The sequence below is a fragment of the Barbus barbus genome (assembly GCF_936440315.1).
Source record: "Barbus barbus genome assembly, chromosome: 23".
NCBI lineage: Eukaryota > Metazoa > Chordata > Actinopteri > Cypriniformes > Cyprinidae > Barbus > Barbus barbus.
In genome coordinates this window covers 18,446,533-18,460,921 of record NC_136751.1, presented here as the reverse complement: position 1 = coordinate 18,460,921, position 14,389 = coordinate 18,446,533, and the positions used below count along the sequence as shown (strand labels likewise).

General features: G+C 35.6%; 1 protein-coding gene across 1 annotated transcript; it reads right to left on the bottom strand.

Moving 5' to 3' along the window:
• On the bottom strand, positions 1–6,146 carry LOC306842541 (heat shock factor protein 4-like; the record flags this gene model as incomplete). Its single annotated transcript, XM_079373472.1, has 12 exons — positions 1–99; positions 876–941; positions 1,067–1,175; positions 1,298–1,492; positions 1,775–1,899; positions 2,088–2,187; positions 2,724–2,791; positions 2,922–2,997; positions 3,878–4,002; positions 4,141–4,268; positions 4,363–4,471; positions 6,021–6,146. 12 exons carry the CDS (start codon positions 6,144–6,146, stop codon positions 1–3), a joined length of 1,326 nt encoding a protein of 441 aa, XP_079229598.1.
• Positions 6,147–14,389: the final 8,243 nt, after the last annotated feature.

Here is a 14,389-nt window from a genome sequence, read left to right as displayed (position 1 = left end):
TCACTGCTCCTCATAGCCTGCGGTGGGGTACGTCTCCCCCTCTTGACCCTGAAACATGTACTGGGACACAGCAGCAGGGATGAGGGCATTAGCCAGCTCCTGCACATGCACATAGAAATAGTTTAGAAAATAGTTCATGCAATTATTTATTTAGATTTTTTTCAGCCATCATGCATATTAGGAACACTATTGTATGTAACTTTATGGCCCTCTAGCGGTTGAAGTATTAAACTACAAGTTATCTGCGGTGGAAATTTTTTAACGAAAGACGGTATCTAAAAAAGATGTTGTTTTATGAGCAGGTAAGCTTACATGGTGTTGTTGTTTTCACTTGTTGAAATAAACTGTTTTAAAATAGCATTACAAAAGCTTGGCGATGCTGATACTAGATATAACGATTGCCATTCATATCAGATAATGGTGGGACAATAACTTGGCAAGGCATTTTAGGCAAATAGACCAAAATAATAACTTCTCAACAGCATTGTTCTACGAACCTAATCAGTTCACATGAAAAAAGTGTTGCTATGCAAACTATGTTGATTCTAGTTTTATTAAGAGTACTTTTGCTTTCCCTTATTGCTTGCAAGCTCTTTTAGATTTCAGCCTGGCCTTCTTTCCTTTATTTACGGATATGATGTAAGCACACACGGACAAGCAATGAAAGTATGCAGTTTCCCGGGAAATCCATCCTGACAACTTTGAAATATAAATAATTACTATAGACTTACCATAATGATTTAGGGTAAGGCACAACATATGGTTTGGAAGATGGTTTTACGATTACATTTTGTTCATTTTATTTGTTGAAAAATAAATTATATAGTGTAGCTTTAACTATCTCAGCTGATTATTTACAAATGACGTAAACTCACTGATTTCAAGGTTGAGTCCATTTCTGTGAAGTTCCACTCGTTCAAAGACAGACTAAATGCGAAGGGCTAAGAGAAAGTGGAGAGATCATCTGTTAATGGGGTTAATTATGTATTTTAAGGTCATTAATATGATAAGACTATCCTCCCATTCACATCGGAATCGCTCTCTCCCTGTATCGATTCAGACTTACATCCATTACTGCAGCACTGGTTTCCATGCTCTGCTGGTGACTCCTCAGAAGCAGCTGTAAATCCTCCAGGCTCATGTCAACATTCTCCACACCATCAGGAATCTCTGATCTTACATTCAAATTAAAATAAATTTATAAATAAACTGAAATGTAAGTGTTGCTTATCTGTGAAAAGCAATATTCTTAACTATCTTAGATATTTGTTACTTTGATATGGATGATATATTATACCTCTCCAGCATGGGTCTCTTGGCTCTTCTCTCTCCCAAATTAGATCCTCGGCCCTCTAGGACGGACTGTACCATGGCAACAGGGAGGACGGGGGGTTCAGTGCACACCTCACAGGAGCCGAGTGGTACACCCTCTCCTCGTCCCTGCACCCCAGGACTCACTGGCTCTTCCTTAATCAGCATCATACACTTTTCTCTAAATAAATAGACAAATTCTGTTGTATTTCTTCTCAAATGTCATGTTCTTTGCCAACATTTTCAAAATTTTGGAAATTATAGGGCCCTACTAAACAATATTAATATTAAAGGGATAGTTCACTACAAAATGAAAATTCTGTCATTGTTTTCTCTCCCTATTTAGAAGAAAGTTTGTGTCCATTCATTGAAAGTCAATGGGTTCCAGAACAACATGATCATAATAATGTATTAGTGTTTTGGGGTGAACTATCCCTTTAACTCTGAAGCTTGGTCCACTCACCTAGATTCCTCTGCCTGCATTTGTAAAGCCATGGTGCTGGACTGTGAGATTTCAGTGACATCAGAGATTATTGGCCCTCCTGTCATCACATTGCTAGTGGAGCAGGATGCACTTTCTGTGGATGGCTGGAAACATGAAAGAGAGTGTGTTTGTCATATTTTATTGATTGAGAAAACCATCAAAACACCAGTTGTAAGTGGCATGATACAGTGAGTAAAATCTTCTGTGTCAGATCTTCAATCTTTAATATTAAAGCGAGTGAGTAAAATCTTCTATGTCAGATCTTCAATCTTTAATATAAAAGCTTTCTCACCGACTGGATATAGAAAGATTCTTGCAAGGACTCCGTGGAGTGGCTATGGCTGAATTTTGAGGCAGGAGGGGTGGAGCAGCCATCATCCAGCATGAGAGGACTGGGGAGAAGGAAAAATGCAGCATATAACTGATAAAAGCCACATCAATAATTAGTGTTGAGGTCTCAAATGCAAAAGACTTATGACTGTTGCTGTGAGTTACAATGTGAAAGAACGTTGGAGCAATGTTGTTATTAGTAAGTCAGTCAGTTAACAATTTGCAGTGGAATACCAAGCACTGGCTCTTGCGGTCCCTCTTACCCAGTTTGTTCTCATGAGTCACACTAGCTGACGGTGCACCTTTTTTAATAGAGGGTCATGCGCTACAGTTCAGGTGTGTGCGTGTTTGTGGGTGCGTGTGCAAGAGCTCAGGAGGTCTGACTCAGCATTCAGGTCCATTCATCCCAGCAAGGGCAGTGAATTGTATCAGCTGACTGTTTCCAGCTGAGTTGGCCGTTCCCTCTACTGTGTTTGTGTTGGAGCATCAGGCTGTTGATTGCTATTTTCTGTTTGTGCTTTTTTTTGTTTGTGTGTATTGATACAAAATCAAGTGCTTCAGATTAGTGTGTGTGTTACAGATGAATGAGTACACTCACAGCTTTCTCTTCATTCCCACAGTGCTGGGAATGTTGGACTGCATCTGGCTAAACAAGAACTGAATAAGCTATTAAGAACAAAGAAACAGAGCGTGATTCAGTGTTACTCAGTCACAAAATCTGCATGACAGCATCTTCCCCAATAATGGACATATCAACCCATTGTCTCTCACTGTGGTTATGAGCTGTATTTCTTACCTTGTTCACGACTTTCTGCTGCTGTGTGTGATTCTGCCTCAGTGACACCACCTCCCTCCACAGAACGTCATTTTGCCTACAAGATAGATAGATGGATGGATGGATGGTTGGATGGATGAACATACAGATGGATAAATGGATGGAGAGACGGATGGATGATGCATGGAAGATAGATAGATAGATAGATGGATGGATGGATGGATGAACGGATGGACATAAAGATGGATAGATGGATGAATCGGTGGATGGAAATATTGATAGATGGATGAAAGGATGGACATACAGAAGGATAGATAGATAGATAGATAGATAGATAGATAGATAGATAGATAGATAGATAGATAGATAGATAGATAGATAGATAGATAGATAGATAGATAGATAGATAGATAGATAGATAGATAGATAGATAGATGAAAGGATGGACATACAGACGGAAGAACAGATATGAATAGATAGATTTGTAAAGAGTAGATAAATTACAGACTACAGCACATATATTGTAGGTTATAAACTAAAGGTTATTTGTGAGTAATTCTTTTGAGGTTGATGATTTCACCCAGCTTCGGGTTTTGGGTGGTTTGTAGTTTTTTGTTTTCCTTTTGATGTTTCCACCACCTGGAAATATTTAAGAACTACTGATATAGATGATTATTTAGTCCTAGAAATGAACCTATCTACCTGTGAGCACGTGATCAGACCGCTGGCCCCTATCTGTCAGGTGAGCTACTGAATGTGCTATTGAGGCAGCTTAAACAAAACACCAAACCACTGAGATCCACAATGCAGAGGAGCCAATGAATGAGCAGTAGGTGAAAAGTTAGAGGGATAATAGAGGTGAAAGTTGTTGTTTGGGGTTCAGTTTTTTTGTTACTAAAGGCAAGGATAGGCAGTAAATGATGCCATGAGATTAACTGGGTATGTGTCCATGTATAGATGTGTGTTAAACGTCTTACTGTTTCATATCCTGCATCTGCATCTCCATGTTCTCTTGTTGGCTGTGTAGCACCTGCACCTCATACAACAGCTTACTCAAGTCCTCCTGCCGCACTTTGGTCTCCTCACTCTTCACTATTGACACCTGAAAACACACAAACACATAAACAGTCATCAGTAATGTGAGATCATAAACCTCCAGCCTGTGTGTGTGTGTGTGTCAGGGTCTCTGACTCAGAGAATAAAGCAAGAGTGAGAATCACTTAAAGATAAGACATCTCACCTTGCGCTTAATGTGTTCAAGCAGGTGCTCGTGGCCCTGGAGGAAATAGAGGTGCTGGAACTCAGTGTCATCTCGCTCGGGCTTCACCAGCCCACTCTGCTCAATATTCACCACCTTCCTGAAGCCGTCTGAGAGAGAAGTGAGAGGTTAACACAAACACTATTTCAGTCTGAAGAGTCTGTGATAGCTTTGGGATGTTTGTCAGCACAGAATGATACTTACACATGTTGAGCTGGCGTACAAAGCTTGCCATGTTATTGTGTTTGAAGTATTTGGGCAGAACCTCTTTGGCAAATCTTCCCTGGTCAAAAACATGGAAGCTGGTGCCCGTCTAGAACAAGAGAAAACAAGCCAAAAAGGAAAATATGTCTTTGCTTTGATTATAGTTTGTGTTTGTGAAAGGGAGATGTTTAATATTCTTCCTCAAGCTATTCCTGAAGGACATTGTTAAATGCAAAACTGAGACACATGGTTGCAATCAGAGAGAAGCATCTGCTAAGCGCGGCCTGCCTGTTTTTCAACCTCATTGAGTTTTCAATATCTTCCTGCTGTTATGTGTTTTATTGTTTTTTTGCACACACAAGCAGAATGTTAAATGAAAATAACTCTAGCGTAAATTACGTTTGATACACAGGATTTTTAACAAATTAGTTCATGTACCCAATATTGGTGATTCATTTAAAACTTATGTTAAATTGAATGGTAGAGATGAAAAAAATAATAATAATTCACCAGAAGATTATGAACATAAACATTCTCAAGTTTTCACATATTGATGCAAATAATTTATTTTTGAGTTTGTCATTGATTTTTTGGGGCTCCAAGTTCAGTCAATACACTTTCATTTATTGGCCTTTGATTGCACCTTTCATTGATGTTCATTTCAAATTAATTTTGAACTGAGATGGATGCAGTTTGAATAGCCTGTATAAACAGTGTGCTTCTTATTAATCATTCTCAGATGAGATACGCTAGAACATCAGTAATAATAATAATATTCAGAGCCATATAGAGACCAAACCAAACAGTTCGAGAGCTATTTTAGAGTTTATCTTTTGAGTAAAACCGCTTTAAATCTACATTTGCATTATGCACAAACAATAATATGCCAAATTCACACAAAGTGGTAATCTAAAATATTGATAAATATGTTGTAAGTATACTTTTTTTTCTATGAAAATTTCTTTAAAATGCATTTCCTAAAACAAATGATTAGGTAACAATTTACAATAAGGTTCAATTAACCACATTTGCTAACATGAAAAAATACCTCTAAAGGAGTTATTAATTTTAATGGTAATTTCAGCATTTACTAATACATTATTAAAGTAGTTTATATTAATATTATATAATGGATAATGCTAACATGAAATAACAATGTATAGATAACAATGAATACTTTCAACTAACATTATAATATTGTAACAAATGTATTGCTTAGTTTGAGATAACTAATGGTGCCTTATTATAATGTGTTACCATGATACCTGTTTTAGAATAAATATTTTTTTCTACCTCAAATTACAATATCAAAGGAACATTTTTCTAAATTTTTCTCAGATTTTCTATGGACCCCCGAGGGCTCTTTTATAGCTCCATTAAGGTTCCCTGAATTTGATAGAAAAAGTTTATATGGAATTTATACATTTATGAAAATGTTTCTCTGATATTGTAATTTGGGGTAGGAAAAAATATTTATTGTTTCACACACTGTTAACTAAGTAAATATTTTCCAATATTGTAGTATATTATTTTACCTGTAGAAACTGACAAATAATATCCAGTTATTTAATTTAGTAAACTACATGTTTATGCTTATAGTTTTTCTCCCCACACACAGTGTAAAAGGGTCTGTATGTACATGCAAATACATAACTTACAGTACTCCAGCAAATCAGATGATTGGTCTCTGGGTCCTCCACAAGAGTCCAGAGTTTAGTAAGGAAAGCAGGTACATTGCTGGTGTATCCTCCATCCACACTTATAGAGCCTGGGTTCTCCTGCATGACTACACTTGGACTTGAACAGATGAGTCTTTAATCCAGTAGTATTTTAGTCCATTTCCAAATCGATGCTCTCTTGGGATGTGCGTTGCTGATGCTGTTCCTATTTCCTTCTCCTCCTCTTTCTGTCTGTGGCCTAGTCATAGGGCCATATCGCTCCCTGCCATTCCCACAGGTCAGAGTCAGCATAAAGCAATGGCTTGCAACATCACCTCTATACCCCCTCACTTAACAAAGCAGCCCACAGGAGAACAATACAGACCCACACAAAGCCTAGAATAATGCCACACTGTCATGCCAAGCAGCACAATGGCCAAACACAACCTGCACAGGAGAGTGTGCTGGGCAGATGTGTGGGGTTTTGTGTGGATTCTGAATTGTCATTCATGATGTTAAGGTTGTTGTTTAGAAGAAAAAAAAAACAGCTTGTCTTCAAGAGGTGGAATATTTACAAATATACAGCAGCATATATCCACCTGAGCAGGTGATGGTTTTATTAGAGTCAAACTTAAATAGTGTCTATCTATCTATCTATCTATCTATCTATCTATCTATCTATCTATCTATCTATCTATCTATCTATCTATCTATCTATCTATCTATCTATCTATCTATCTATCTATCTATCTATCTATCTATCTATCTATCGTGCTGCTTAATATTTTTGTGTAAACCACAATACATTTTTGACCACAAAACATTTTTTTCCAAGATTCTTTGATGGCTAGATAACAGCATTTATTTGAAACTTTAATATTTTGTAATATTGTAAATGTCTTTATACTTTACACTTTTGATTAATTTAATATGTTCTTCTGTTTGATTCAGGTAACTTTATTGGCAGCGTAAAAAAGAAGCTTTACATTGTCAAAGTATTAGGAACATTATGCATGCATACACTTTTACACATAAAAATAAAATAATAAAACAATATTATTAAATAAATATAAATAATTGATTTAGTATAAAATAAAATAAAATAAAATAAAATAAAGCTCTACTCTTATGTAACCAGCAGGGGGACCCACAATCCAGATCTGAAGTATTTTTTTTTTAGCCTTCTACCTTATTACTCATGCAAATCAGTCATCACTTGAACAGATATATTTTTTTCCATAAAACAGTACACATAATATAGAATATTTTTCTGTAGTTATGAAAATTCTGTAAAATCCAGCATCTAGCAAAAAAGTAAATAAAAGCTACTGAATGCTTGATATTAAGGCATTTAATCAACAATATTATACGATTTCTGTATGTTGACAGTATCGAAATTGATTCAGTATGTCAAACTGAACATTTCTGTCAGACAAAGTGCAAAGCACAAGATGTCATTATGAAGCAAGCACATATAATTGCAGAGGATATTGAATAGATTGCTAAGTATGTAATGCAACCCAAGGTAACACTGAAGAGATGGGGTGCAAAACATGTTAGCAAAGTAATATCAAAATGAATATAGATGCTTGTAAATGTAAACAAAAATATCTCTTTGTGAAAAACAGCGGTTCTGAGCTAAAGCATATAATCCTTGGTCACAGACATTATAAATGCTTCTGTAGTCATTCAGGTCAAAGCCTGATTGAATTAAGTGTGATTAGTAGCTGATGCATGCAAAATTAAAATCACCGGTCAGCATCTCTATATGCTAAACAGGTCATAGGCCTTTATGACAACTGACTTTCTAAGTGTCAAACTGTAAAATTACGTCAATGCAAGTCACTCAATTTTGACATGTACATCCTGTAGTTAACGAATAAAAATTCAGCATTAACTTCAGCAGTCAACATAAGTAAATTGTTCCCATCTGTCTCGTTCCAGCAAGAACATTTTGATTAGTGTTGCAGGAAGAAGGAAATGTTTTATTTGCACGAGGATGCACAGATCTATCAGTTTTGTTGTCATGTGGGAGGTTGGTCTGTGTTTATGTGTGTACCCACGAGTGGGTAGAGACTAGATAAGAGACTGCTCGCTAGCTGTTGAAGATGAGTAAGAAATTTCTGTTGCCAGACATTTTCAAATTAATATTTTCTGAGTAGATTAATAAGGATCAGGCTATATGTTCTTTTTTAGTATTTTACCTCTAATTATAAGTTGTTCCCACCTCCTAAAGTAATCCTGCAGTTTCACAAGAGCATTTATTGTACTCTCATCTTCTACTTCTGAGATAAATCACAGTCAAGATATTGATAGTTGCACTCCTCGCTGAAAAAGCAATGTTGGCTTTATAACATTAGCATTGTACAGCTTGTCCATGCTGACATCCTCATATTAATTATATCTATACTTATTTTCAAACCTGTTGCTTGGATTTTCAGTCATAAAAAAAGTCACCCAACAGTCTATAAAATAATGTTAAAAAGTTTGACTTTAAATTGTTTTGGACGTTTAAAAAAAAAACATTTGAATTTGTCAGATGCCTGAAAAGCCTTTATCCAATTCATCATTCACAATAATTTTCAGTTATTTATTTGTTCTTTTTTTAAATCATTTTTTCTAGGGTTAAGCATTAACAAACAACAAAAAGCTGCTGTGCAAATAGCTAAGTAAAATTAGTAATTAATAATATAACTAATTTAAGAACAATATTTGTCCCTTGATTTATTTTTGTTATTGGTGTTATCAGTGTAAGAAATTAAATTAAATTAAATTAAATTAAAATGAATTGAATTGAATTTAAAAAGTGAAAAGTTCTTCAGGTCAAAGTTCAATGTAGAAATAAACTGTTCACATAATTTGTTTCCCCAGTGGTTCATTTAAACATCATTGCTGACATAACCCTACTCCTGAAATTAGTTATTGTAAAATAAAGATCAAAGGTACAGTTGTCCTTTATAACAAGCAATAATGTCTATAATTAATAAAGGCCATAAGCTTTTGTAATGCTATCAACATTTTGTAAGTCTGAATAGTCAGAATCCAATCATGATTTACAAATCACATAATGAAATGTTGACAAATATTGTCAGTTTGGACTCAAATCTCTGATCTGCCACAGTGCATCATAAAAGCATCACAGGGCCAAGAAATCACTGACCCGAGGATCAAAGAGTACATGATGCACGATTTAAAACAGTCACCCATGCTTGCAGCTGCGAGGTCAGTCGTGATCTTGTTATTAATAAATTTGAGAGCCAGGATTAAACTAATGAACTGGTGGCCTTGGTCCGAACAGCCAAGGCGGCAGCGCAGCTGCGTTTATGCAGCATTATGCTAATGCTAATCTGGCCAAACATAATGCATTAGTGATTTAACACTGTACAGGAATTTGTACCATGGACACATGTCCATCTATCCTTTCAGAATCTACTTGGACAGAGAGAAAATGAATGGTTAATGATCAAACTTAAATAATTAATTAAATGCTTGTGAGATGCAGTGGTGACCCTGAGGGTTTGTCAAAACAGATTATAGAAAACAGAGATGAGGATGTGTGTGTGAGACAGAGAGAGGGGGAGGAAGTATGCAGTCACACACACGTCAGCTTGACTGGTGTGTTAGGACTGTGATGTTTAACTTCCTGTGGAAGTAAGGCTATAAGTGAGATCAAAGCCACATGGTCTGAAAAAAAGATAAACCGATTATTCATATCCTAGTCTAAAACTAGTCTGCAGTTCAGTTTGTGAGGGATGAACGGAGAAATACAGAATGATGTTGATTATTTTAGCATCATCTTGACGATTCCTCATGCTGTATATAGGCTACACTACTTTTCAAAATTGTGTTTTATACGCAAGGTTTTGAGCCAAGGTTTAATCTGAGCAAAAATTCAGTGAAGTAGCTTTATTTATAACTTTATTTATGTGATGACAAAGCTGAATTTTCTGCCACCATTACTCCAGTCTTCAGTGTCACATGATCCTTCAGAATCATTTTAATATGCTGATTGATTGTTCAAGAAACATTTAATATTTTCATCAGTTGTGCTGCTTAATATTTTTGTGTAAACCATGAGGACTGTTTTGCCCAAAGCCAGCAGGCAAGCACATAGCAACCAATATGAACACCGTAGCAACCACTTAGAAATTCCTCAGCAACCACCCAGGAAACCGTAGCTTCCTAAAATGATGAAAATCGCTTATTTTCAAATGCATCGTAACAGCAACTTTTGCAGTCAAGCACTCTCATTTTCCTATTTTTTTTGCCATAGCTTTATATCAGAAAATATTAAACAAAATTATATATAATCTAAAAAACAATATAATCTAAAAACCAAACAAACAATATAATCTATAAAAAATCAAACAAACAGTCTAATCTAAAAATATAGGTAATCTAAAAAAAGAAGAAAGAAAGCGAAAACGGAGAATAGCCCAGATTAGCAGATGGTGAAGATGGTTTATTGCCCTCAAACAAACCAACAGCAAAACCGGCTAGATGGTGTGTGAAGGTGATGTTTACAAATGCTCAGAGCCCTTTCACATTCTCTGCACTCGCAGACTCAGAGCGCATGCGACCAGCTGTCACTTGATTCTACCATGTGTGTTCAGAGCAGAAGTGTGCAGAAACGTCTACGTCATTGTTGGCTTGACTTTCCACATGATTTTAGACACTTCCATTGCCCTCACATGGCCTGTATCAAACAAAAACAATGCAGCCACTTTAGGTTAAAAGGACATTTACATGTTTGTAAGGTTCTTCAGTGTTTTCAACAAACCAACTGACTCTGACTTTTATATGATTTCTCAATGACAAATGAAATTCAAATAGTTGAATACAGTACTGAATCATGATTAATGTATAAAGATATAACTAAAGCTGACCCTTGATTCTACTTAGTAGCTATATACTGTACAATACAATAGAATAATTTAAACCTCTGCTTTTTTAATTATCTCATGGAATGCCATGCACAGTGTCAATATAATTCCATATGAAAAAGTCAATGCATGAAATTAGATCATTTACTGTAATAGGCATCCATAATGTGCCTTTATCAAGTCTGCTCTGTTTGATTAACCAGGGTAATGCAGGATATTGTGCGTTGTGATTATTGGTTAATCTGGCTAATGCTAAAGTTGAAGTGTGTCATTTCAAGTGTGCACCACTAGCTTCACAAAATATAATTGCAAAAATAATTATGGTTTTCAAACAGGTTACCCAAACACTCCCCCATTTGCCTTTGTGAGCATGAAATGTATGTTAATGTTATAGTTCAACTTTTCACTCAATTTGTTCTATCTATCTATCTATCTATCTATCTATCTATCTATCTATCTATCTATCTATCTATCTATCTATCTATCTATCTATCTATCTATCTATCTATCTATCTATCTATCTATCTATCTATCTATCTATCTATCTAATCTGTCTGTCTGCTTTTTTTCAAGGGAAAAGTAATTAAATTACAGTAATTAGTTACTTAGTAATGCAACACTATAGACAGATAAATAGTAAAATGCAGGAAACATGCTAAATAAAATAATTTTCACTAGTGGTTTGAAACTTTTTGACCCCCACTATGTCTTGTTGCTGTCTGTGTATTTTTGTTCTGTTAGCTTTGTCCACTTTCTCGTTCTCCCTTTCTTTATTTCCCTGTTAGCTGCTTCTCGCTGAAGTGGTTCTGGCTGTGGTTTATTCAGGAGGTAGCTGAATGACAGAGGCACTTTTGTGGCCTAAGCCTCCCGTCTGCTCTATCTCCCCTCCTCTCTGGGCCTGTGCATTATTCAGAGACAGTGCTGTTAAGAGCCAAGTCCCCAAAGTAACATTCCTTCTGCTCCACAGAGCTGCTCCTGAACCTCAGCCGCCTCTCAGACACCCGAAAGCACAGTGCCTGAAACAGCTAATCTCTTTTTTATTCATGGCGATGTAAAAGTTGGAGCAACACATAATATCAGCGCCGGACTGCTGAACACGAGGGTTCTGGACATGTTTTGAATGTGCTGTCGCTGGAGATTTTAACATGGACGGTTTCCTTCTCTGGTGTAAACAAAAAACAGCACCACTGTAACACGTTTTTAAAGTAAATTTTCAGATTAAAGTTTTAAAATTTCAATTCAATTCAAGGCCATACTCTATAACAAGGCTTCCTCCTGTGAAAAAGTCTATCCCCTGTTGTCCTTTCACATCAAAATCCAATGATATATTTGTTCACAACTGTTTTGTACTACTTTTGTAAACAGTGCTTCATCGTGCAGATTTCTCTCCTGATTCAGACGAGACAGCTTTTTCGAAAGTAAAAATATGTATATAGGACTCATATTTTAGCTGGAAGTAATAGTCTGAAGTTAAAACATCTTATTGATGGATTTATTTCTTACAAACCTGCAGCCTTTCACCTCACAATATGTTATTTGTTAGACTGGAGTTATGTGAATTATTTGTGGATTATTGGGATGTATTTTTTTTTCAACTGTTTGGACTCTCATTCTGACGGCACCCATTCACTGCAGAGGATGCATTAGTGAGCAAGTGATGTAATGCTACATTTCTCCAAATCTGTTTTGACGAGGAAACAAACTTATTTACATTTTTGATTGCCTGGGTTTGAGTATATAACTATCCCTTTAATATATAAAGACATTGATGGTATGTCTTTAATATATAAAGACATTGATACAAAGCACATCCTCAAACAGTAGACACACTTAGATTAGTAAACAGCAAGCAAATACAAGCAAAGAAAATACACGTTTTAACAAACATAATATTTTAGCAACCACCAAAATGCACTTTTTTGAAAGGATATCAACGTCAGTGAAAGAAAAGTGTTACTTTAAATCTACCCCTAAATCCACACTTTAATATTAAATGTATGCAGGATCATTTTTCATGTGCCAATTAGGCAAAACATGCATACAACCCATTTTTCTGTTGGCCTAGAGGAAATGGTAACATTCATGACATACATTTAAAAAGTGACAAATTGCAATATGTAACTTTTGAGGAAATATCTAACTTTTAAAAAAATATCTCCGACAATCGTTTACATAATTTTTTTTTCAAAAGAAGTAGAATGATTTAGAATGAATTGTAAGAGTACAGACCTGAAGTCCCAATAATTTTTCAGCAACCTATTCTTTTAAAGGAACATTCTTAGTTCAACAGAAGCTGAAAACTAAAAGTTACCTTATTTACCCTAAATGGTATACTGTATATTAGTACCTTAAATATATATTAGTGTATTTTAAAAGTGTGTATTAGTACCTATAATGTACATTTTGAAAGGGTATCGCCTTAGCTATGACATTTATGCATCTACAATTATTTTATTCTATCTTTGTTCCTCTTTTTATGTGGAATAGTTTCTCAGCAAGGTCTAAATGGTGACAACATGTTCCTGGAAGCACAGAGGATTGAGATAAGCTATTCCATGTAAGCCAGATCACTAAAGCAACCAGAGCCCATGACAACACTTGTTTCAACACCTTGTATCCTGACCTGGCCAGATCAAAGCTCTTTGGTGGGCCTTCTCCAAAGAGAAACGCAGTTCACTGTCAGTTTTGTCCATAAAGCTGCCTTGAATTCCAAAACCCCAGAGAAGACATTGTGTTTATTCCGAAAACACTTCCCTGAATACTCTGCAATTCATTTAAAGCTTTGGAGAGCTTTTTAGCAGATAATAGCTATTACTGTGGCATCTTTATGTGGGTGGTTTTGAACATGTAGAATCAGCTAAAATGAAAAAGTGTGTTTTTGATCAAAATAAACGAATGGGTTTAAAGGGAACTGCAATACTTTGTATAGAACCATGTCTTTGAAGTGTGTAAGCAGCAGGCACACATGTGCCATCATGTGTTCATGCTCAGTGTCCCATCATATGCTTCCAGTGTTCATGGGATTAGAGTGGATTTAGTGTAAATGCCTGTAATTTCTAAAAGGCTTGAGAGATTATAAAAGAAAGACGACAGAAAGGGTCAAATTTTTTATCACTACTATCACAGAAAACAAGAACTGCATGATGTAGGAAAAATGCATGCACGTCATCATGATATATGCTCATATACTATCTGTGCATTCTGTCAAATATATAAATAAAAATTTAAATTCTCCTCTTTTATAGATCACTGTGGTAACAAAGGTAACTTTGTGAATTCCTAGCCCCAAATTTACATGACATTATTCATGAGTACTGTCATTTTCTCTGAATAAATAAATGGAAGCCTCCAGATTTTACAAGTTTAAGCACCACATAATTACTGCTGGAAGCACTTTTTTAGTTTTCTCTCTTGAAATATTGAAGAGCTTTGATAAAAACTCTAATATATAATATAAGTATTTTAGTGTGCAATATATGATGCACA